General features: G+C 32.0%; 1 protein-coding gene across 1 annotated transcript; it reads left to right on the top strand.

Annotated features, from left to right (window-relative positions):
- Positions 1-822: 822 nt before the first annotated feature.
- On the top strand, positions 823-25259 carry LOC129911152 (fatty acid hydroxylase domain-containing protein 2). Its single transcript, XM_055988860.1, has 5 exons — positions 823-1887; positions 18687-18760; positions 23794-23969; positions 24037-24491; positions 24555-25259. The coding sequence occupies exons 1-5, from the start codon at positions 1553-1555 to the stop codon at positions 24700-24702; spliced, it is 1188 nt and encodes a 395-aa protein (XP_055844835.1). The 5' UTR covers positions 823-1552; the 3' UTR covers positions 24703-25259.
- Positions 25260-26932: the final 1673 nt, after the last annotated feature.

The following is a 26932-nucleotide window of genomic DNA, read 5'->3' as shown; positions in this document are numbered from 1 at the left end:
AATACAAAATTAATAACCAACAATATACAAAATATATCAGCTATAATTGAGTCTCTAATTAAAATCCATGACGTATTTAGCTGGTTTCAATTAATTACTGTGGTTTGTATGATAAATATGTGTATAATTACAAGCGTAAAAAACACTCTTTTTTAGTTAAACTAAATTCTATAGATTTTGTTCATCGTTCATCCGTTATGTAAATTTGTCATGAACAATTTTAAAAACACTATTATTTTGTTCGTTTAAAAAATACGTCATGCTTTTAACGTTCAACTTAAAGATAAAAGAACATAAATACGTTTTATGGAGAATGGTTCTGTACTAAACCAATTATACAACACGATTACATAATATCTTAAAAAAATAATGGATTTTTCATAAATATCTGTTTAATCATTTGTAACAGTTGTCTGAATACTAAAATAATGTCTAACACTTTTGTCAACTGAAAAAAAAAAATTGAAAAAAAATTAAGTATACGCCACAGTGATTCTTTGAAATAAAAATCAAAGAAAAATGCGCTTGTTTTTAGAAATCTAAGTAGATAGTTTTTCCAACACTTATGCTAATGAGCTTAAAACATTTAGTTAAACAGGACTGAATACTTTTATAAAAACGGTTATAAACCGCAAGTAAAAAAACGGTAATTTTGCAATAACCGCCAGCCTAACTTGATGTAAATACCTACATACATCGACACAAAACAATGAAAGCTTTTAAGTTTTCCTTTTTTACAAATATTTCTGAGTTATGGCCTCAAAAAGCTCCATACCGTACACACGTCTACGTCAATATTTAGTTATCTCACAAAAGCCTTAAATGGAAAGTAAACAAAGGATATTTGTATCCCATCCTATAAATGTAACTCATTTCTTCGGTATTTCTTGAGGCTTTGAGACAAATTTTTTGTTATTACTTTATCGATACTTCTGATCGTAAAAAAAAAAATAATAAATAAACAGTAAAAATAAGAAAACTATACAATTAACTATCTTATTTAATTTAAAAGTGAATTTATTTATGAAGATCCTGTAGCAAAAATCGACAAACGGACGAGTCGGAAAAATCAATAATTTATTTTTCTTTAAAACTGAAAAGAAAACGAAAAAAAAAAAACAAAATAATCACGATGTTTGGTGACATGTAGGAAGGATATCATTTTCATAGCTCATCGTTTCATTTACAAATCGTGCTGTCGCGGATTTGTGTGTTTTTGCATTTTTGATTCTTTTTTTTTTGTGTTGTTCAAGACAGACAAAAACCTCAACCATAACTTAGCCAAGGAACATTTTCCAATGCGAGGTCAGTGTTTTTCTCTGCGATTTATGTGAATGTACATAAAAACATTCGTTTTTTTTAAAGTGATTTATTGTATCCTTTGTATACATATAGTGTCTATGTGTAGAGATCTTGTTATAGATACTATTTTACATAAAATCCTTGGTGCAATTATTTAGTTTTTTTTTTTTCGTTGATTGCAAGTGCAATATTGTTTTGTGGTTTTTTTTTTTGTTTTGTTTTTGTTTTGAAAACCAGAGTTGATGTTATAATGGAAGGAAATGCTACTAATTCAATACATATCTATAATGGTAATTGCTTAACAACAACAACAGCAGCAACAGCAAAAAATTTAACATCGTCGTCAGAATCCACGCCCTTGAATGATAGAGATAAATTAGATGAAAAGATATCAAAAGTATGTCCTTCAAAATCAACATCATTGTCGTCGTCGCTGGAAGGCACAAGCCCATTGGGAATGACGACAACGACGACAACACCAACGGACACACAGAAACCCAGATGGCTGTCATCTCTGCATCATCTCATCTTTATACTGACATGTGCTTTAGCAGCGTTTGTTGTATTCAGAAATGTCCTAACATGGTAATTATATATCAATATGAGGAATTTTATTTTTATATACATATTATTTTTCAATCTTAAGTTGATTGATTTATTTATTTATTATTCATTTTTTTTTTTGTTGGTTAAAAAGAAGAAAGATACAATTTTTAATTGATTTTCAGTTATGAAAAATTGTTTCAAGCCATTGTTTGGAAGGATGTAATCTTAGGCCAATAATGCAAAGATCTTTTTTGATAACAACAACGAATCTGTGATTAATTTAGGCTTCAAAATAAAGCACTTTTGTGGACTTTTCGCTTAACTTATTAAACTTATTAAAACCTAGTAATTTGTTTTTGACATCAAACCAATACTAGCCCTTCAAAACAAGTGAAAAACTTAAACATTTTGGGCCAGTTGTACAAATATTTCATTAGTTAGTCAATAAATGGTTCAGCAAGTTTTATCTTTTAAAATCAGTGGTAAAACTGAGGTTTAGCCCTGGTTTAAGGTCCATATATTTTCAAATAACCAAATCCATGGTTGAATCAAAGTTGAACCATAGCTAATTCACAGAAATCAGCAAAGTTAAATTCCTAAACAAAGGTTGAACCAGTTTGTACAACTGGCGCTTAAGGTTCAACCTAAGCCTTTATATGACAGTTAACGCAAATGAATACATCAAGAATATTCATGTAATAATTTCTATAGTTGAAATAAATGTATGCGAACTTGAATGCCATGGTCATGATTTTATGATGTCTCTGAAAAATACAATCCAAGGGATTTACTACAAACGAGACAATAAGAAAATATGAGAAGATTTATCGCTGTGTGACGTCAGATTTGTCTGTACGTGACCTAACCATCATGGATAGCACTTAAGATAGTTTTCAAGCCATTTTCGTCTAAGGCATATATTGAGTTAAAAATGGGCACATTAAAATAAGATGAAGCCTACCTTATATCCCATCCCCTAAAAACAATACGATTTCCGCTTAAAATAAGTGGAGTCCGCTTATATTCTGTTAATTTTAAGGTGAATTTCATTTCATTTGAATTTGAATGTGCATAATCATCTTAAAAAACCGACAAAAATTAAAAAAACTTATCGTCAGACTTCAGCTTTAGTTGCAGTTTATCATTATTATTTCCAATAGTGACATAGACTTATGGTAAAGTACTCGTTCAGTGACCAAACAGTGGCAGCAAGTTTTTTTTTTTTCATTAAAATGGTTCCACATAAAAATAAAATGATTTTCCTCTTAAATTAAGCTTATTTCTTTTAAATTTGCACATTTAAGAAATTAAGAAGCTTTGTCCGCTTAGTCGGAAGTCATCTTGGCAAAAAACATGCAGAGATTCCGTTCGAATTCAGTCTCCACCACCTAGATGTTTTCCGGGATACCTGTGAAGAATTTGTGTGCTTGAATCTTCTACAAATATTTTCCGCGGTATTCATTTGTTCCTCATAAACCTCATCCAAGTCAAGATTTTTTTCAAGCGTCATTGATTTAAACAAATATGCAATGCAGTTGTTCAATTTCGGTTTATTGCAAAATTTTTCTATATGCTACGTACCCAATCTATCAGTTAAATATACATGGAAAATAAGCGTCAATTATACCCAAGAACCCTTTAAGATTTATTTTTTTCGTACCTACTTTAACAAATTGCAACAAAGTTGTTTCTGATATTAAGATAAAAACTAAAATCATTGCATGCACAAACACATTTCATTATAATTTTCTTTTTATCTCTCTCTCTCTTGATATAATTTCATGGCCGTTTCTGTGTCTTTCTCCCAACATGCACTACATTTAATTATCATCAAAACAATTTTACTCACTCATACAATCTTACAATGAAGAACTATTTTGTTCCCAAGTTCAAAATCATTAATTTACCCAAGGTCCCTCATGGATGCATGTTAAAGTTTAAAAGAAAAAAAAGCTTTTTTCTTTTTTTTTTATATAGTGGCATGAGTTTAAAATTAAAGACCTTTGCGCAGCTTCAAAAATCCAATTGCAAAGAATGAAAAAAGAGATACAAAACATACCACAACAAGCAACCGGCTTCTTCTCTTTACAAAATAAAAAAAAAATAAAACAATTTTCTTCCGTATACAGAATTTACAGACAACAAATTGACATAGAGTTACCAATTGTGCTGTTTATTTGCAAATAATTTTTTAAACGTCACGTCATTATAATTTAAGATCTCGCACCTGTTACGAGACCCGTCATCGTGGTTATGAACGAACCGTTTGTCTGTCTGGGATTTTAAAAGTGGTGCAATGTTTCCATTTCCACACTCAATATATCGGGAAATGCGTCAAAGAGGAACTTGTACTTTTGTTTGTGTTGTTTCCCGCCAATGGAACAAAAAAACTATTTTAATAGTTAAAACCGGGATAACTATGTTAAATAGTCATTATTGACTATTTAAATAGTCACATATAACTATCTTAAGTTAAATTTGACTATTTAATAGTTAATTTGGAGAATACGAGTACTTCGATTGACTATTAAAATAGTCAAAAATAACTATTTTTTTAACTATTTTAATAAATATCCCGATAATAACTATTTTTTTCTCTGAGCCAAAACTTTAAGACTTAAAAAATAATGTATAGGCATTTTTTCCATCCTGAAACAGTGTCTAATATATTCAAAGAAATGGTAACAGAGTTACGAATAACAGAGTTACGCGCGACAGAGTTACGGCCGTCAAAGTTACGCGAAACCGAAGTTACGAAAAACTAGAGTTACGAATTCTAAAGTTATGTTAAGCTATGACATGTGATTTTTGGGTTGGCAACAATTGCGAGGAACGATATGGAATTATGGAAACATAAATAAGAGAATATCGATACGTAGGTGCAATATTAGTTGGACAAATAAGAAGTTCATTTCAATTATGTCCCCCAAACTTACATAGGTATACTTATGTTTTTTTTTCTATTTCAACGTTTTTGCGATCTTCTCACAAAAACAAAACCATATATGTATATATCTATACCTATCCAATCAAAATTTTACAAGATTAAATAACACCCATTTTCGCTTTACTCATTTAGTTCTGACCAATGAGAAACATGTTAATCTCTTGTTTGTATTTCCATAATTCCATATCGTTCCTCGCAATTGTTGCCAACCCAAAAATCACATGTCATAGCTTAACATAACTTTAGAATTCGTAACTCTAGTTTTTCGTAACTTCGGTTTCGCGTAACTTTGACGCTCGTAACTCTGTCGCCCGTAACTCTGGTATTCGTAACTTCGTCGGTTTCCCATATTCAAAAACAGACAAATTTCCAACTGCAAGTAGCTCAAAACTGACAATGAAGATGAGTCAGTTTTTTTCAAACTTTAAAAAATAAAAAAATTGAAATTAAAAAAAAAAAACTGAAATTGTTACATTTGGAAATTTTAAAAACTATCAGGGGTCTGTTTCAGAGCTTTTAAATCAACTACATCAGCTTTATTTACTACCTCAAATATCCGATTGAACGTCGGGAAATACTTGATATGGTCTAAATAATGCAAATGTTCAAAAAAATTCTTCGGGGAGCCCAACATTCCGTCGCAATATGTTTAAAGCATTGAATAATTACAAATAGAAGTGGACACCCAGGGAAACTTCCGCTGTAAAATTGTAGTCGCTAGTATCGTGCGTTGAATTAAAAAAGCAAATCCAACAATCCAAAAGCAAAGCCAACAATCCAAAAGCAAATCCAGCAAACCCAAAATCAAATCCTAAACAGCTTATACATATGGATAAAAGTTTTCCTATTTCAAAAAGTGGAGATAGCCTAGAGGATAAGGTGCATGCCTGTTAAGTTTACCTGCCCAGGTTCGAGTCTGACGGGAGATTGAGATTGTTTTTTTTTTTTTTACATTACTAGAATAAAAATTAATTAAATTTCTCAAAAAAAATCTCCGCAAAAAAAAAAAAGTTTCAAATTTTACCGGTATTCGAACCTAGGCCAGTAGGAGTAAAAGGCATCTGCCTTGTTCTCTAGACTAATACGACTTTTCAAAATACGAAAACTTATTTCAATATAAGCTCTTTGAAATGTATAATAATAATTATTAATTTTTTTATGAAGGTTTAAAAAAATTATTAGTTAAGACTCAACTCGAAAATACATGATAGTTGAGGCGCAAACCTGTAGTTCATCTATCTTCCGGTACTCTTATAGTCGCATGAGTAATCTGCGGTGTCACTTCTATTTGTAATTATTCAATGGTTTAAAGTCATTGATGTAGCTGATGTAAACAATGTAGTAAGCTGTGAAACAGACCCAGCTCTATTCTGCTAAACAATTCACGTGCACTGAAAAATCATTTCATTAATAACGTCAAGTTGGCTTCACAAAATTTCAATCTTTCGATGGCAAAACGTTGCATTTGTCTGTTTTAAAAGTTTTCAATAAAAACTATTTGCTTAAATTTGACTTTAGCAAAACTAACCAGTACCACCAAGAAGATTTCAAGGTTTAGTCTTGAGTCTTGGCCAAAAATGGTGTGTCTCTTAGCCAAAAATATTATATTCACTCGACTAATCGTAATTTTGTTCGTTGACAAACTCGTATTTGAGGATTATTTTTAAAGTGATTGATTTTGGAATAACTGGAACAATTACACCTTCAAAACATCTTGATTCATTGCGTAGATCTTTCATATAATTCGATTAAATTCTATCGATTCGTTGAATATGTGGATCATTGCTTTTTATCTCAGTCGATCATTTGTATTGGCCATTTCTGAGTGTTTGGGAATGTAAAATTGCCTTTCGACGGCAATTTTAACGCTTACCGCGATTTTTTGTAATTCAAATTAATTGAATATCGATGCCCGACGTTTCGACAAGATTCCACTTGTCGTGGTCACGGGTAGATTGTCGAGGACGATGAAAACAAAAACTAAATTGAAATCAGTTAATCCGTTTCGAGATTATAATGAAAAACAAGTTCAATGAGAAAACACGTTTTTTTTTATAAATTGTTAGTAGAGGAATTTTTAATAATTCTTCTTTCGGGGCAGAAGCAAATCAAACTAAATAAAACCAAGTCTAGCCTTGTCAATTATAAATCTTGATTTACAAACGAACAAAAATTAAAAACATTGAAATCGTTATTATGAATGCATAGATAGATGATCATACTTTCTCAATTTGTTTACACTAACTTCCACTTCCCAAAATTTGCTATTGGCCCTTAGACTATTAAAGAGCAACGCAAAAGCATAAAGGGAACTTACCCTCTAAAGTATTTTAGGAATTCTAAATAACATACATGTGGCGACTTAAACACGCACTTAGGCCCAATTTATTGACTCTCCATTAAACTTAAATCGCCATTAAAAAAGGGAATTTTAAAATTAAAAACCAAATTCGTTTAATTCAGTCTCTTTTAAGGACTTTTTTGAAGTTTGGCATCATTAACTAATTGATCATTAAATTTAAAAGTCGTTTTAGTTAAAACACCAAATTCGACCTTTTAAGAGGTATTTTTAGAGCAAATGGAAGTTTTAGACAGGGTTTCTATTTATTCACTCTCCATTAGCGTCAAATGTCATTTCATTTATTATTTTATTAAAAAAAAGTTTCAGTGTCAATTGACAATTAAAAATAAATAAAATATGCATAAATATGGAAATATTGAGATGGTGAAAAAGTGTTCAATCAATATCATAAGACCAACGTTTGGTAATTGTAATTGGTAAAAGTACCTACCTCAAATTATTCTAAAACTTTATTTTAAATTTTGTGATGTGATTTTAATGGAGCTAAAGCTATTCAATAGGGTAAATCTTCATGAATTTATGCTTCTATGCACTTGCAAATATGCGAATCTATTGCCGATTATATTGGTATTATCATGCGAGCCGTTGCTAACTAAGAATTAGTTTATATTCAAAATAATGCCATAAAGGTAATATTATTTTAAATAACTGCTAGTCGAGGATCTATTAAGGGAAGGTATGCGGGTTAAACAAACCAAAATTTACTTATTATAATGAGTGAATTTTCGTTAACATGTACGTGGGCAATTGTCACATATACTATAACAACTGATTCACCTCCAAAAAACACGGTTGTCGTGCTGCAAAATACATATTTTCAGTTTATCCTCAGCCTTGTCATAAGTTCTATTCGTGATATTGTATATCGTAACACCGTCTGTGGGTTTTTGCCTGGCGTTTTAGCTGCAAAATACTTAAGGGCCATCATTTTTGAGTTTTTATATTGTTTATCCTTCAAATCTTCAAATTTAAATATATTTTATTTGACAGTTTAATTTTTCAAAAAATAAAAAATCCCTGGGATATTTTTAATGGAGTTTTAAATTTAAAGTTTCCATTAAAAGTAAAGACTTTAACTAAAGCAGAGTGAATTAAATGAATTTTTAATGATGGAAACTTAAAGACGTCAATAGATTAACAAAGCTTTTAACTTAAACGACAAATTTAAAAATTTAATGGAGGCTCAATAAATTCGCCCTAAGTAGATCAAAGAAATTCCGTAAGGGTGACTCAATTAAAAAAAAAAAAAAACAACAGTTTTTTTCATCATTAGAACCCTTGATTTGGGCCTCTTTCAGGAAGGTTAATTTAAAGAAATTGATATCGGATACCTGTTTTGGGGACTAAACAAATGGATTAACTTCATGTTGTTTAATATTAAGTATCAACTTTATTGTATGTAGTTTAAGGTAATTAACTGCATCAAAATGCCAAAGTGATTCAAACACTAATTTGAATAACCAATTAATTTTATTACTGTTTCGGTGATTGTGCACTCGAAACTAGAGACTTACTTGTGCCCTGCTGCTGCTGCTGTTGTTTGCGGCGTCGTTCGATGGCTATGGTGGTTGGTGGATATTGTGTATTTCTTTTTAAATTGTTCGTTTTTTTTGTCTTTAGTTAACTGGGTTTTGTTCTTTATTATTTTATGTTAATAAAAAAAAACACTTCTTTTTTTTTGTGTTATATGAAAATATAATATTTATTAAACCTTTTAGATTAGGTGAGTATCAATTGATTTTTACTTTTTTAATATAAAAAGAAAAATGAGGATGCGAACTTGCGCCAAAGAAAGTTAGAGAATGAATGAGAAAAAATGAATGTCAGTAATGACTGAATAAAATGGCGGACAAAAAGGGAGGAAGGGCAGCCAACTGCCCGCCACAAAAAACACGACGAAACAATATTTGGTGATGCCAAATATTGTTTCGTCGGGGATTTTGTTTAAGGGTACGTTAACATTACTGCCCCCCCTTGGCGTAAGTCGCCAAAGAAATTTTAAAGCATTCAATTTTAAAAAATTATGATTATGGTTTGAAATTAAAAAAAATGAAATTTGTTAACGGCGTGAGGCGCCCAAAAAACAAATTTGAAAAAAAGAGTATTAATAAAGCTTTTGTAATTTTTCAAACATACTGATTGGCATATTATAATATAAAAAAATTTTAGTGATACAAAATATGATGTTATTATTTAAAGGGCAAAACAGAAAGTTTTATCACTGGGCGTCTAATGTCCCCGTATTGGGTTTTGAGCGTCGCCACCCTTACTCTTCCATCAACACCGGGGTGTACTTGTATTACACGACCAAGGCGCCATTCAGTGGGAGGAAGAATTTCGTTTTGAACTACTACTAGATCGTTTATCTGGACGTTCTCTTGTGGCGATTGCCATTTATATCGTTGATGAAGTTCTTTGAGATATTCGTCTTTCCATCTACGACAAAATTGTTGTTGAAGGCATTTAAGTTTTTCCCATCGGTTAATATAAGACAAATCGACAAATTCCAAATTTCTTTCAGGAAACATTATGAGCGGACGTCCACAAAGAAAATGACCTGGAGTCAAAGCCAAGATATCAGAGGAGTTATTTGACATGGATGAAAGTGGACGCGAGTTTAAACAAGCTTCAATACGAGCTAAAATTGTGGAAAATTCTTCAAATGTAAATCGTGCACTGGTCCCTAATCTTCTGAGATGTTTCTTACAGCTTTTCACACCGGCCTCCCAAAGGCCTCCCATATGTGGGGCCCCAGGCGGAATAAAATTCCATTTAAGACCTTGAACACCATAAGCGGCACGAGTTTCTTGGGGAATAGTGTCGAGGAATTTCTTGAACTCTTTACGTAGAATTGCATCGGCACCAGTAAAATTGGTACCGTTGTCCGAATAAACTTGTGAGGGCAAGCCCCGTCTTGCAGAAAATCGAGCAAATGAAGCCAAGAAAGCTTCAGACGAGAGGTCGCTTACAGCCTCTAAATGTATAGCCTTCGTGGAGAAGCAGACAAACACACAGGCATAACCTTTGGTCATACGGCAATTTCTTGCATTGAAACTCTTTATCACGAAAGGGCCCGCGAAATCAACCCCTGTAACAGTGAAAGGAGGAGAATAAGTGCATCTTTCAGGGGGCAAAGCAGCCATAAATTGCTTGCATAGTGCTTTTTTATTGATGACACACGTTTTACATTGGCGAATACAGAGCTTGATGAGATTTTGTAGTCTAGGGATCCAAAAACTTTGACGCAAGAGTCGTAACATTAAGGAATTGCCACCGTGCAAAGAAATTTCATGAATAAATTGAGTGAGGAGATACGAAAATCTAGCACTATGCGGCAGAATGAGTGGGTGTTTTTCATTGTAGGAAAGATCTGACTGAGATAGTCGACCATTAACCCTGAGAAGATTATCGGAGTCTAAGTATGGATTAAATGATATTAATGAGCTTTTGGGATGTACGGGTTTACCTTCTAACAACAATGAGTGTTCCTTTAAAAAATATCTTTTTTGAGAGATTAAAATTAAACGTGTTCTTACAAATTGCATTTCTTCAGAAGTTATATCGAGTGAAGTGTATCGAGTGTCTGACCTTTTTGAGAATTTATAGAAAAAACGGAATATGTAGCCAATGACACGCATAGCACGGGGTAACGATGAAAAACGATCAAGAATGTCTTCTGACACTTCTTGAACTACCAAGGAAACAACTGGTTTTTGTTCGAGGTCTTCGACGAGGGGGGCGACAGGAGAGATTACTGGCCAAAGAGAGATGGGTTGGCAAAGCCAAGAGGGGCCATTCCACCAAAAAGTGTTACACTTCAAATCTGAAGCCATTAAACCTCGAGTGGCTAAATCAGCTGGATTTTCAGCTGATTTCACGTGTCTCCAAGGGATGTTTCCAACATTTTCTAAAATTTCGCTAGTGCGATTTGCAATAAAAGTCTTCCAAACACAAGGTGGTTTCTTAAGCCAAGCTAATACGATCGACGAATCGGTCCATAAAAAGGTCTGGTATGCGTGGACAGGGAAACTTGAAACGTAAATTTTTACCATTTTGGAAAGTAGAAGTGCCCCACACAACTCAAGGCGTGGCAATGAGACAGATTTGATGGGTGAAACCCTTGATTTTGCACAGAGCAAGTGAGAAGAGAAAGTTCCGTTAGACTGACGAACGCTGATGTATAAAGTGGCGGCATATGCCTTTTCTGAGGAGTCACAAAAACCATGAAATTGGACTTCTGACGAGGGTGAATATTCTACCCAACGGGGTATTTCAATTTGTTTTATGTCATTTAACGACTCCGCAAAATTTTTCCAAATTTTAAACGAGTCAGATTGAAGAGGATCGTCCCAATCAGTATGCTCTGCCCAGATTTTTTGCATGAGCATTTTTGCAACTATCACAACGGGAGCTAACCAACCTGCAGGGTCAAAAATACGGCATATTTGAGAAAAAACTTCTCGTTTGGTGGGAGTTTCGGGTAAAACTATTGGTTGTATGGAAAAGTAGAAATTATCCCCCTTGGCATTCCAGCGTATCCCTAAGGTTTTTGTATTACTGTCAATGTCTAGCTTCAAAAAATTTTCATTCAAAATATGTTCTCGAGGCAAATGTTCGAGTAAACAGGGAGTGTTAGAAGTCCACTTCCGGAGTGGAAATCCTGCTGAATCGAGAAGACTGATAAGTTCAGATTGAGCTTTCATAGCGGAATGAATATTATGAGCGCCGGACAAAACGTCATCAACATAAATTTCTAACTGAAGTATTTTTGACGCGAGAGGGAAATCGGTTTTTCCAATTCTTGCCAATTCAAGTAGGGTACGGATAGCCAAGTAGGGGGCGCAATTTACGCCAAAAGTAACAGTGAGGAGTTCGAAATCTTCAATTTCTAAATGAGGAGAAGTGCGGAAAAGAATTCGTTGAAATGGAGTGTCCCGTGGGTTGACCAAAATTTGCCGGTACATTTTTTCTATGTCCGCATTAAACACATATTTATAAAATCGCCAGCGAATGATTAACGATGATAAGTCTTGTTGTAAAATCGGGCCAGGGTACAATAAATCATTTAAACTGACACCGTTTGACGAGGCATTGGACGCATTGAAGACGACACGTACTTTTGTCGAAGTACTTTCTGGTTTTATTACCGCGTGATGCGGTAAATAAAATGACTTTACTTGACCTTCTTCAATACGCTCCAATGGAGTAACCTTTCTCATGTGATTTAGAGAAAGGTACTCAGAAATGACTTTTGAATATTGGGATTTCAAATTTTCTTTTGAGGCTAGAGATTTTTCAGTTCTAGAAAATTGTTTTAGGGCGATAAACCTAGAGTAACCTAAACCAGTCTTTGAAGTTTGTGGTTTAAAGGGGAGTCGGACAACAAACCTACCATCAGCGCGTCTAAAGGTGGTTGTTTTATACAATTCTTCACAGAAACAGTCTTCTTTAGAACGAATAATTGTAAAGGGCAGTTCTTCTAATTCCCAGAATCTGCGTACTTCATTGTTACATTGGCATGATTTGTTAACTGTTATGTTGAATGATTGAAACGACTCTGGAATTGGCCCCGACAATATCCAACCGAACATAGTATTTTGGGCAAGTAGTGAGTTAGAAATGTGTTTAATGCCATTACGGATGATGGATGGGTAAAGATCGGCACCAATCAGAAGATCCACCTGAGAGGACTTATTAAACGTTGGATCGGCCAATTGAAGGCCTTCAAAAATGGTAGGATCTACTACCGAGAAAGATGAACTTGGGAGGTTGTTAGTTAGTGTTTTAAGCACAATGGCGTTTGCTGAAACAGTGACTGGAGGGGGGTTAGCAGAAGTGATTAAAAAGGAACAAAGTTTCTTAGAAGTGATAGAGAGATTTCCACTGATTCCAGAAATTGTAGAATTTTTGTCGATATATGGCAAATTCAGACGTTTTTGCACAGCTGCCGAAATGAAAGATACTTCGGAACCTGGATCAATTAGTGCCCTTACGGTATACACTGTATCCAGTCCTACTATATTCACTAAGGCAGTAGCCAAAAGAATTCTTTTTCTAGAGGTCACCATGAAGTTTTGATATGCAGCTTGAGGAATAAATGGTTGCGAAGAGGCAGAGATTTGAGGATTTTGAATAGCTTGTGATTGAGAAGTGGACTGTATATTTGAGTTTTGATTTTGAGCTGGAGTGGTATTGGGTGTAAGATGCAAAAGTGTATGGTGCCTTTTTTTGCAAAAACTGCAAGAATATTTGCTAGAACAAGTAGCCTTTTGATGACTAGTACCTAAGCAATTATTACACATTTTCTTTTCTCGAACTATTGCGATTCTGGATTGGATTGGTAAAGCCGAAAATTTAGGGCACTCATAGATGGTATGCTCTGCCGAGCAGATTTTGCACTTAGTTCCTCCCGCCTTCGCAAGAAAAGAATTGACTTTGCTTTGCTTTTGAAAATTGTTTTTCTTGGTGACTTGGAAATTCTGTGAAATTGGTTTTGAAGAAGTGGTATCTGAAATAGATTCTAAGGTCTGGAATCGTGAATTTAGGAATTTGTCTAATTTGTTCCAAGTTGGTACTTTTGTTGGATCTTCTAAAGATTGTTCCCAAAGAGATAATGTGGTTTTAGGCAGCCTATTGCAACAGGCGAACACAAGGATTGGGTCCCAATTTGTGGTATCGACTTGGTGAGCTTTAAGTGCGGCTAGAGAATCATTAATTTTACTTTGGAGGGTTCGAATAGATTTTGCGCTCTCTTCATGAACTGTAGGCAAGTTAAAAATGTTTTTGACCTGGTTGTTAACAAGAATACGAGTGTTCTCATATGTGGCACGCAAAGCTGCCCAGGCAAGTTCAAAACTAGCATTTGTTAAAGGAAACTGACTGACAGTCCTAAATGCCTCATCTCTTGTCTTACAACGAAGATGGAATAGTTTTTCCACTTCACCTAACTTAGGGTGTTGAATATAAACCGCATCGAACATGTCGCGAAATGCAGGCCAAGAGATATAATCACCACGAAACACATCGGTATCACATGGTGGTAATTTGATACAATGAGAGGACCCGGATTTCTGTGGCATGTTGACAGTGGTAAACTCCTTAACAACAACAGGGTCAGGTTTTAGTTTGTTTTGGAACTCAAGAAACAATCCTAAGCAATTCACATAAGTTTCATTGCTGTTTCTGTACTTTGATTCTATTGCATCCATATCGAGGGGTTCTTCCTCTAGAGTAGGGATATAACGAGCACATTGAGCATATTTCTCTTTGACACTATTCCATAAATCTTTGAGTTCTGATTTTCGAGCTTCTAATGTCGTAATTGAATGGCTAGTTTCAGGCACTTCTTTTGCCGAAGCATGAAATTTGACAAGCAAATCTGCCGCAAAAATAAAATCGTCTAAATTTGACATGATCGATGAAAACGTGAATAAATTTTGTGTTTTAAGAATTAATTTGAAAAAACTTTCAAAAACAATTGAAACAAAAGAATTTTTCAAAATCTTATTGAGAAAACACAGGGGTTCTCAAAAGAACCTTGAAAAGGGAGAGCGACTGGGTGAAAACGTTAAGTTTTTGCGTTTTCAGAATTAATTTGAAAAAACTTTCAAAAAAATTCAAACAAAAGAATTTTTCAAAGTATAACTGTAAAAAGCAAGGGTTCTCAAAAGAACCTTGAAAAGGGAGAGCGACTGGGTGAAAACGTGAATAAGTTTTTGCGTTTTCAGAATTAATTTGAAAAAACTTTCAAAAAACAATTCAAACAAAAGAATTTTTCGCAGTATAATTGAGAAAAGCAAGGGTTCTCAAAAGAACCTTGAAATTTAAGAGTAACTGGGTGAAAACGTAAATAAGTTTTTTTGCGTTTTCAGAATTAATTTGAAAAAACTTTCAAAAAACAATTCAAACAAAAGAATTTTTCGCAGTATAATTGAGAAAAGCAAGGGTTCTCAAAAGAACCTTGAAAATTAAGAGTGACTTGGTGAAAACGTGAATAAGTTTTTGCGTTTTCAGAATTAATTTGAAAAAACTTTCAAAAACAATTTAAACAAAAGATTTTTTTAAAAAATCAATTCAAACAAAAAGAATTTTTCAAAGTATAACTGAAAAAGGCAAGGGTTCTCAAAAGAACCTTGAAAAGCGAGAGCGACTGGGTGAAAACGTTAATAAGTTTTTGCGTTTTCAGAATTAATTTGAAAAAACTTTCAAAAACAATTCAAATAAAAGAATTTTTCAAAGTCTAATTGAGAAAAGCAAGGGTTCTTAAAAGAACCTTGAAAAGGGAGAGCGACTGGGTGAAAACGTGAAGAAGTTTTTGCGTTTTCAGAATTAATTTGAAAAAACTTTCAAAAAACAATTCAAACAAAAGAATTTTTCGCAGTATAATTGAGAAAAGCAAGGGTTCTCAAAAGAACCTTGAAATTTAAGAGTAACTGGGTGAAAACGTAAATAAGTTTTTTGCGTTTTCAGAATTAATTTGAAAAAACTTTCAAAAAACAATTCAAACAAAAGAATTTTTCGCAGTATAATTGAGAAAAGCAAGGGTTCTCAAAAGAACCTTGAAAATTTAAGAGTAACTGGGTGAAAACGTAAATAAGTTTTTTGCGTTTTCAGAATTAATTTGAAAAAACTTTCAAAAAACAATTCAAACAAAAGAATTTTTCGCAGTATAATTGAGAAAAGCAAGGGTTCTCAAAAGAACCTTGAAAATTAAGAGTGACTGGGTGAAAACGTGAATAAGTTTTTGCGTTTTCAGAATTAATTTGAAAAACTTTCAAAAACAATTTAAACAAAAGAATTTTTTAAAAAATCAATTCAAACAAAAAGAATTTTTCAAAGTATAACTGAAAAAGGCAAGGGTTCTCAAAAGAACCTTGAAAAGCGAGAGCGACTGGGTGAAAACGTTAATAAGTTTTTGCGTTTTCAGAATTAATTTGAAAAAACTTTCAAAAACAATTCAAACAAAAGAATTTTTCAAAGTCTAATTGAGAAAAGCAAGGGTTCTTAAAAGAACCTTGAAAAGGGAGAGCGACTGGGTGAAAACGTGAAGAAGTTTTTGCGTTTTCAGAATTAATTTGAAAAAACTTTCAAAAATCAATTCAAACAAAAGAATTTTTCAAAGTCTAATTGAGAAAAGCGAGGGTTCTCAAAAGAACCTTGAAAATTGAGCGCGACTGGGTGAAAACGTGAAGAAGTTTTTGCGTTTTCAGAATTAATTTGAAAAAACTTTCAAAAATCAATTCAAACAAAAGAATTTTTCAAAGTCTAATTGAGAAAAGCAAGGGTTCTCAAAAGAACCTTAAAAGCGAGAGCGACTGGGTGAAAACGTGGATAATTATCGGCGTTGTTCGAGAGAAAAAATATATTTGAAAAGTTAAAAGAAATGCACAAGTTCAAGATTAAAAAAATTTTTTCAAGAGATGAAATATGTTTAAATTCCCCAGGATCATTTATCGCAAATTTGTTGTTTTAAAGTTTCTTTACTTTTTGAAAAATAATCGTAAATTCGTAGAATTATTTTAAACAATGTGAAATAATTTATGAGTTCACAACGAACATTGAATATTTCATGTGAATGTGGAAACTGTAAATATTTTTTATTAAAAAAGCTTTGAAAAAAATCCCAAAAGAACTTAGGGACCAGCACAAGAATATAATGTGAGAAAAAACTACCAAAAATGAATAACAGTTCATATAAAAAACTGTAAATTATTAATCAAAATGAATAACAGTTCGAATAAAAAACTGTAAATTAAAAATCACGCTATAAATGCCAACACCAAAAACTTTTTACCGTTGCTGGGAGCACGAGCAGCACAAAGAATTTTTAGTTTGGTTCTCAAAAGAACCTTAAAAAAATGAAATGACTTTTTGAAAACGTTTTGCGTTTTTTGTCCAGTTAAATAACCTGGTGTGACTGGAGAAAATCTCAACAAACGAGATCGCGATACAATAAGAAAGAAAGAGAAAGAGTGTGACGCCACTTTTTCCCGTTGAAAAATTAAACGTAGGTATTATCTATGTATATTCCTATGTATTTATATATGTATATATGCCAATCAATATATCAAAAAAAAACACAAAAACCTTACTTACTCTGTACATATTTTCATTTAATTTTTAGGGTGAAAGCTGCTTCTGGTTCTGATGATGTCTCTGCTTCCCACGTTGCGCCAATCGAAGCAATGGCGTTTCAAAAATATCTTCCTGCTTCCCGTTGCACCAATCGATTCAATGGTGATTAACAAATTTTCTCTTTTGTGGCCCTTAGAAGAGCCTTTTAAATTTTTGCGTTTCGTCGACCAAAGCGACGAACAAGTAATTACGTAAACGTGTAGCACTTTTCCTTTTTTGTGGAGTGCGTGCACGTGTGGTTTTAAAATGTGGTCGCAGCACTTCGAACACCAGTAAGTTTTTAGGCGGTGGAGCACAAATCTGGCTCGATTGGACCAAATGTTTCGGTGATTGTGCACTCGAAACTAGAGACTTACTTGTGCCCTGCTGCTGCTGCTGTTGTTTGCGGCGTCGTTCGATGGCTATGGTGGTTGGTGGATATTGTGTATTTCTTTTTAAATTGTTCGTTTTTTTTGTCTTTAGTTAACTGGGTTTTGTTCTTTATTATTTTATGTTAATAAAAAAAAACACTTCTTTTTTTTTGTGTTATATGAAAATATAATATTTATTAAACCTTTTAGATTAGGTGAGTATCAATTGATTTTTACTTTTTTAATATAAAAAGAAAAATGAGGATGCGAACTTGCGCCAAAGAAAGTTAGAGAATGAATGAGAAAAAATGAATGTCAGTAATGACTGAATAAAATGGCGGACAAAAAGAGAGGAAGGGCAGCCAACTGCCCGCCACAAAAAACACGACGAAACAATATTTGGTGATGCCAAATATTGTTTCGTCGGGGATTTTGTTTAAGGGTACGTTAACAATTACTTTATTTTTTAGCCATTTTTATAGCTAGATCTTTAATCACTTTATATTTCTGTTAATTGGCAACTCTGTTAACAATCAAGCCTCATTCGTCATTCCCCCATAAACGATACGATCGTTGAATCGTTGCAGTCGATTCCGTTTGTAGTTGCGGATCATAGCTGCAAGCAGCAACAAACCTAAATTTGGCCAGTTCGGTGGTGCTCTTGTCCGGCAGATACAATTTTTTGTTTTCAAAGTTAAATACTTTTTTCCTACAGTGATTGCAGATATATTATTTTGCGTGTGCTTTATTCTTCATAAAAGATATTGTAGGTTCGGTTCACTCGCACCAAAGAACTCTATGGTTGGAAGAGTTTTCTTAGTGCGCAATTTGGGTTTATTGACCGAAGTTCGCTGCTTATGACCGATGTTGTTTTTTATTTATTTTGTATCTGATTTACGCATATGACAAGAAATTTAGTTGAATTTTATTATTGTTTTCGATAAATATTGTTCTTTGTTTTGAAATATTTTTTGGTTTTTAACTTTCTTTGTGTTTGTTAAAAAAAAATGGAAAAACAGTTGATTTATTTGGATTTTCCCATAAGGCATTTGCAAAGCTTCTGGGGAGCATCCGGTGACTTTTGGCAAGCACAATGGGACAAATTCATCAACATAACTGGTAAGTATTATTCAAAAGAATTAAGTTAACATAATTATTCTATATTAGTCAGTGAAAATTTAAACCTTAAATGAAGCTTGTGAAATTGTGCTCAATTTCTCAATTAAATTTTGATTTAAATTGCTACCCATATAAAATACCTATAACAACAGCCAGACATAACTTATAGAAGCAAAAAAACGAATTAATTGAGAGAGTGAAATGTAGTAGATGCAAGCAGGTCATTTTCAAACAACAAAAGAGTATTTGACAGTTGCGCAGTGTGTGTAGACAACACGAATCACGGTAATTTTCGCACTTTGTTGTTATTGTGATGTGTAATGGATGTGTGCTTGCTTATGTCACAGGAAAGCGCATTCTTATTCACTTTCTCACAATGACAGTGCTGCTTAAACAAAGCAAATAAATTGACATTGTCTGGCGGGGGGGTTGAGCAAACACTTGACATTTGATTGATATCTGTCAATATGAAATTGGAGAAATAATATGTGTGATGGGTTTTCTTTCTTATCAAAGTTTATTTTAATTTAATTTTATTTGTTTTATTTATAACTTAAAAAGTAAATACGATGCAATATTTAGAACACAACGAAGAGGATTATAGATTTAAGATTAGTTTTTTAAGCCTTTAAGCTTATATAAGTTAGGTCATTTATTTTTATTCAAGATCAAGTTCAGATTTTATTTGATTAGTTTTATTATTTACAAATTTGAAAAAAAAAAAACGCCGCTAAAATTGAACAAGCTCAACTTGGCACGTAGTAGGTAAATATAGTTATTTAGTTATTAGAGAAAAATGAGCATGTTTTGTTTACATTGGGTATCTATCTATACACTTTGTGTTAGATAATAAAAATGACACAATAAAGCTAATAATGGGTCATTTGAATGTAGGTCCCGTGAAGCAGTTATATATTTTTTCATTCTTTGGGTGCACAGATTTGTTAATAAGATTTTTTTTAGAAGTTAAGAAAATGACGCGTTTATCAATTAATACAATTTGCACTTTGTATTTTTATATCAATGATTTCACAGATTTGTCAACACCAGCAAAGCAAAGTCATCTTAATGATAATGAATGTGGTTGCAAATTGTACACAAAATTTTGCAAATAATTACCTATATAATCTGCTATAGAGACAAAAAAAAGGTAGGGCTAATCATTAGGAAATGCACGTAAGCGAGTTGTTTTTGAATGAAAAAAAAGGGTGGAAAATTATTATTAGAGTTTTTCGCATATGAATGTTCATGAGTTTAAAATTTAATAAAAGATTTCAACCTTCTATTAACTTACTGTTTTCTAAAATTTGTTACTTCAAAAAAAAAAAAAAAAAAAACATGAAGAACTTAAAATATAGGAATATTTTAAATAAAAATGACAAGATCATTAAAGGTCAGTTTTAAGTAGAGAATGGATTCGAAAATGCATATCAAAGTGTAAAGCAGGACTTGAGACGAATTTTTTCATATGATCCAAAGCTTATTCAAGAAAATGGTTTAGTTAACTCAACATTAACCTTAACCTGGCACTGGCCCTAAAGTGGCTCCGGCAAATCGCCAAAATAAAAATCCTATTAGTCAAAGAGAAAAGTTTGTAAACGAAAAATATTCATGTCCTAATTTTGAACACTTTGAGGTTCTGTAATTACTGCTTGGAAGATAGTGGCGGCAAAGTTCTTTTTTTTTAAGGCATCTTAATTTGAGGTAAAACACTCAAAATTTTAATATGAATATTTTCATGTCTAGAGAACCGCTTCGAGGAGGAATCATGAACACAAACATAAAATGAAAAACATAAATGAAAATCGGTGAAAAGTTTTTTTAGTGCGAAGGGAACTTAAGTATTTATTATCATAAATCAGTTTTTAAAATGGTACAATCTGGTAATAATGTAACATTAGGATAGGAGTCAAGTAACTATGGAGGCCACAGAGTTATTTTTGACAAAAGTGTATTTTTTCTAACAAGGGAAATGTTGAGATTTTGAAAGTAAATTATATAAGGCAGTAGATACTCTAAAAAAAAATGTTTTACCGAAAAACTTATTTTGTTTCTTCCCAATACAAATAGAACGTCTACTTTGGGACTTATTATAGAATTAACTCCCTTCTCGAAAAAACACCCTTATACCAAAATAAATTTAAAAACTTTATGGATTTATTTGTCTCTTCTTCGTCGGATTGGAGCTCTTTTTGATCTAATTTACTTAACTTATTTTTTTGAATAAACACAGTGTAAATTATTACAGAGTAGAACACAAATTGTTCTTATTATGTATTTGTTTTGAATGGGTGAAGTCAGTTTTATGTAGTTAGATAAATTAGTTGTATTTTTAGTTTAGTCACGAATTTTTCGTCGTTTGTTGATTACTTGTGATTTCGCGTAACTATGAATGAGCAGCATTTTATATACAGTTCATAACGTTTCGATATCAGGACTATATTTTGGTGGGAGACTCCTTGACAGTTTTCAATATTTAGTTCATAATACCTTTTGAATTCATATTATCTAGCCACTATAATCATAGTCACCCTCTATACAGGGTGTCCCAAAAGTTAACGTCGAAACGATAACGGTAGATAGAATAGGTGGTGACAGTTATCAGAAAAATAATTAAAAAAATCGCAGCCAATATTTTGTGAGTTATGAGCATTTGAAAAAAAGTCGAAAAAATGGTCACCCTGTGACGGTTTTTCATGTGCCGTGACTACAAATCTTAAGTTTTCTCATTTTTTTCTATTTTTCGTCGGATTGGAGCACTTTTTGATCAAATTTACTTAACTTATTTTTTTGAATAAACACAGTGTAAATTATTACAGAGTAGAAAACAAATTGTTCTTGTTATGTATTTGTTTTGAATGGGTGAAGTCAGTTTTATGTAGTAAGATAAATTAGTTGTATTTTTAGTTTAGTCACGAATTTTTCGTCGTTTGTTGATTACGTATGATTTCGCGTAACTATGAATGAGCAGCATTTTATATACAGTTCATAACGTTTCGATATCAGGACTATATTTTGGTGAGAGACTCCTTATCAGTTTTCAATATTTAGTTCATAATACCTTTTGAATTCATATCTAGCCACTATAATCATAGTCACCATCTATATTATTTACATTATTTGGAATACGAAAATACACGGTATTTAACTAAACAATTTGTCAAAGAAATTTTAAAATAAAAATCTTGTAGCTTTCCAATTGCCAATATTTTGGCATATAAAATTACTTCGAAGTACTTAGTACCCAACTCACAGTACAAAGTACATAAGTGCATACATCTGCATACTTATAAGAAACAATTAATTTTACTTTTTTATGGCAAATAAAAAAAAAAAACATTAAAATTACATTTTTTTTAAGTTAAATTCAGTTCTAAACAAATGACACTTCATTTTACTTGACGAGTTTTTAAGTATTTATAATTCCAATTTAACGTTTAAAATGACTTTCAATTATGTATGTCTATAAGTTTATCTCTACTAATGGCTAGATAGAAAGCTCATTAATTTTCATTGAAGATCATCCTTGAGTATTTATGAATAATATTTTAGATGTCATATCTGGCTATAAAACCTACCCAACAAAACTACACTTATTTGTTTATTTTTTTTTTTTTTGTAACATTATAATGTATTCTCAACACCAAAAATATTAGGCTACGGAATTTTCATTTGTAACTCTTATGCCAGCAACACAGAACGCTACATTTATTTTCGTGGCGTATTGGAAGTCATACAAGGCAATTTATTATGTTAAAAACAATTACTTAGCTGCTGGACTTAGTAAATAAGTTCGAGAATTCCAAAGGTTTAACTTTTTGTTTCCAACGCTACCCAAACGAATTTTATTTTGTTAAATTACACTGGTCTACAAAATAAAATTTTTTTTGGTGCGGACACTAAAATATACTTTTCTATAGGTTTTTCATACGCCAAACTCGAATCTGAAGTCAGAAATATCTTATCAGCTTCCGTTCTTGAAATATTACAGTTAGAAAATTAAAAAAAAAATCGTTTTTGCCTAATTTTGAAGTTATAAGATTTTTCCCACATAAACCAAAATATTCTTTTCTGAATGTTTTTGGTGTGCTGAACTCGAATCTGAAGTCAAAAATATCCTATCAGCTAACTTTTTTGAAATATTACCATTAGAAAATGGAAAAAAAAAGTTTTTTTTACCACTTTTGATGTTATGCCTTAATTTCCTTCTTTGAAGATCTGTTTAAATCTTTTCATTATCTTTTTTACTGCCGGAGATATCCTAAAATGAAGTACCTTAATTTATCAAAAAAGGGATTAAAACGTGATATCTGTTTGATACATTACAATAAGCCAAATAACTGAAGATATCTCGAACAGTAAAAAAGATATCGAAAAGATTTAAAAAGACAGAAGGTAAATAGTTCTTACAGAAACCGTTATAATTTATATTTAAAAAAAATATCTTCATATAAAAGCATATCCTCAAAAGTAGTCAAAAAACGTTTTTTGCATCTTCTAACGTAAATATTTCAAAAACAGGAGCTGATAGGATATTTCTGACTTCAGATTCGAATTCAGCACATCAAAAATCTATAGAAAAGTATATCTTAGTCTCGGCACCAAAAATCTTGTAGACTTGTGTTATTTATAGAAAACGTCAACGTTTATGTTAAATGCCAAAATACAGTGTTAAAAAAAGGGCTTAGTTTTGCATATTTCAACGCTTCATCTGCTTACTTACCATAACAAATCTTGAGAACACAATTTTATCATAATTAAAAGTCAGTTTCACAGTAAACACTTAAGATAAGCGATGATAATGATAATGAAGTTTCAAAATTATTGAATAATTTGGCCCTATTTAATCTATAAGGAAAGTGGCCTTTAATTTTCCAATATTGGACATTTAAGTGCCACTTACTAGATTGTGAAACTGAGCCCTAATAATTATAATTTATTCCAATAATCTGTTTTAAAAAAATCCATCTTAAATATGTTTTTTTTTTATAAAGACTATTTATTTACAAAAGTAACTTTTTTATATTCGCCAGGTGAGGATCCTCTAGTACTATGGGTAGTTGGAACAACCACATTTACAATGTTTGTTTACTGGCTATTTGGCGGTATCTATACATTCTTAGATCTTACAAATCGCCCCAGATTCTTGAGGAAATATAAAATTCAACCGGGCACAAATGAACCAGTGGATAGACATCGATTAACAAAGGTTTGAACAAAAATCAAACTCATGTTAAACTGTTTTAAATGCTTTTACATTTTTTTTTTTTTTTCAGGTTATTACAAGAGTTATTGCTAATCAAATTTTTGTTGGCACACCAATTGCTCTTTTAAGCTACAAATTAATGAAATTCCGTGGTCTGACGTCTATTCGTGATCTACCGACATTCCATTGGGTGTGTTTCGAACTAACAATGTGCATTATGATGGAAGAAATTGGCTTCTATTACTCACATCGGCTGTTGCATAGCAAACATATCTACAAATTCATTCATAAACAACATCACGAATGGACAGCTCCAATTGCAGTTACAGCCATTTACTGTCACCCGATCGAACATATTTTCAGTAATCTTTTCCCGCCTTTTTTGGGTGTTTTTGTCATGGGTAGCCATGTTGCCACTGCTTGGCTATGGTTTTCACTGGCCATTCTGTCAACTCTGAATGCCCATTCTGGATATCATTTGCCATTTTTCCCAAGTCCTGAGGCACATGATTTTCATCATCTTAAGTATGATTCATCACAAAAACCTATCTTTTCCTATTTTTATAACAATTTTTTTGTATATTCAAGGTTCAATAATTGTTTTGGAGTCTTGGGAGTTCTTGATCGACTACACGGGACTGACTCAATGTTCCGATCAACGAAGGCATACGCAAGACACATAATGATGTTGAGTTTGGTGCCACCGCGTGAAGCTTTCCCAGATGAGTCAAAATAAACCAATAAAGGATAAAAAAAATTGGTGCAGCAACAAATCAAATATTTTCAACAAAACTGAAGATTTACGAGCAACAGAATTATTAGAAAAAAAAAACTGTAGAAACAAATCACGAAATTCACTGAAAAAACACGCGAGGGCATTCAGTAGATCAATGAAGAACCCAACAAACAATATTCATTCTATAAAGCCTTACAGGAGCTACATTACCACCTGTAAAGCTTTATAGAAGCAAACTTGTTATTCGGGAACACTCTATTATTTTTTATTTTAATTTTATTCTTTATTATTTTATATTATATTTTTAAATTTAATCTCTATTTATTATATATAAAAAAATCTTTGGAATGGATTATAATAAGTGCGCGCATGCATTCAAAATAATAACAACAACAACACAACAAAAAAGTCAATATGGTGTAACTATTTCCGGTGATGTCTGTAAACACAAATGTGATAGAAATGTTTTAATTTTTTGTAATTTAAAAAAGAAATAAGAAACAAAAAAAACAAATAATAATCGATATGTTATCGTATATATGTACGTAGTTTAAGGATGAATAATTTACAGCGATAACTTACATGCATTAGAAAGAGATAAAAAATAAAAACATTCAACACAAATATAAATAGACAAAAAACACTCCACACATTGATGCAGAATTCACATAACTGTATCTTATAATAACACATTAAGTGTAAAAATAATAAATCTAATATAAAAAAAATAACGTGTTTTTTTTATTTTTTTCCGGAAAGAAGGCTGCAACTCAACAGTTCATATAAATTAAATAAAGTGGTGTTGGCCCGGAGCTCCCGAAAATCAAAGTCTTTTGACCTAGTGGCTCATGTTTAACTTTCGATGAAATGGTTTTTCATTGAAAACAATTGAGTCTAAACTCTTTCAACGAGTTAAGATCTGTATGACCAAATTAATTTTTTTTTTCAATTACACTGGTTTACACTTTTACCGCCAAAATGACACTCCCATTATTTTTTTCTTACGTTGGTACTTTGACCTCAGGGATTCGGTAATCACTTTAAAAAAATTACGATGGATACGTTTTCGTATACGTTTGTGGATACGTTTGTGTCCATTATGTAGAAAGACAAAGTATCTTCTTTTCTCCGTTACATGTATTATATCTATAAATGCTCAAAGGATAAAATAGACCATTTAGTAAAAACATCAAAAATTTCGTTTTTTTTTCTCTTTTTTGAATAGTTTTTCTTAAGTTTTTTACAATATACATATCAATTTTAAAAAGATATCATATCGATAGGAAATTTAATTATCTACAAAAAGTTACTTAATAAAAATTTTCAATAGACAAAAACTCAAAAAGTAACAGAAAAAGTCGAAATTATCTTTTTATCTTGGCCAGAAAGTCTACTATACATTAAAATCTATGAGGATTCGAAAGATTATGATTTTTTTTCTTTCAGTAAAGTTTTCTTGCAACAATTTCCGTTGAGAAATCGATTTTTTAAATGTTTTAAGACATTGCACTTAAACAGCTGGAGTGACCCAGAAAAATTGTTCTAGTGTTTCTTGCTTATTTACTCAACTTTCAGGCGCCGGGTTTGCTGTTCAAATTAGTCGTTTATTACTCAAGATATAGCCCCAATACTAAGGGCGATTTTGTTCACTATTGCTCAACTTGGAGCAAACTCTCAAGTTGACAAACTTGAGAGTTGACTTTAACTCGAGAGTTAAAACAAAAGTTGAGAATCTATTTTGTTCACTATTTTTTTCTTAACTCTCGAGTTTAAAAAACAAAAGTTGGCCAACTTTCAGTTTTGAAAATATCCCTGGGATATTTGTGACAGCAAAGACAAATAATGTCAGTTTATAATCATCTTTTTATGTTTTTGTCATCAGTTAGAATTTTAATTAAGTTTGTGTTTTATTTTTGGTGTTCAAAATGTCGAAGATTTTTTATTAGTCCGATTGTACGTGCGCGCCGTTTTTCAAGAATTTCAAATTCAAATCATTTGATTGATTTGATAAAATTATATTATTTGTATGGCTGTCAGTAATATAAAATGCGGAGTAATTGAAATAAATGTAACTGGATAGATGTGAATAGCGTCGGAAATGGTCTTTAGCACCAGAAAAAAATGGTTTTTTCACAAAGAAATGTCTAAATTTGAAGGTTTTAATAAATGTACATTTTAATAATATGTACATAAGAAAATAAATAATGCAATTCTTTCTCTTTAAATTTGT

The sequence above is a fragment of the Episyrphus balteatus genome, chromosome 2 (genome assembly GCF_945859705.1).
Source record: "Episyrphus balteatus chromosome 2, idEpiBalt1.1, whole genome shotgun sequence".
Lineage (NCBI taxonomy): Eukaryota > Metazoa > Arthropoda > Insecta > Diptera > Syrphidae > Episyrphus > Episyrphus balteatus.
The sequence above is the reverse complement of the archived record's forward strand: the minus strand, read 5'-3'. Positions and strand labels throughout refer to the sequence as shown.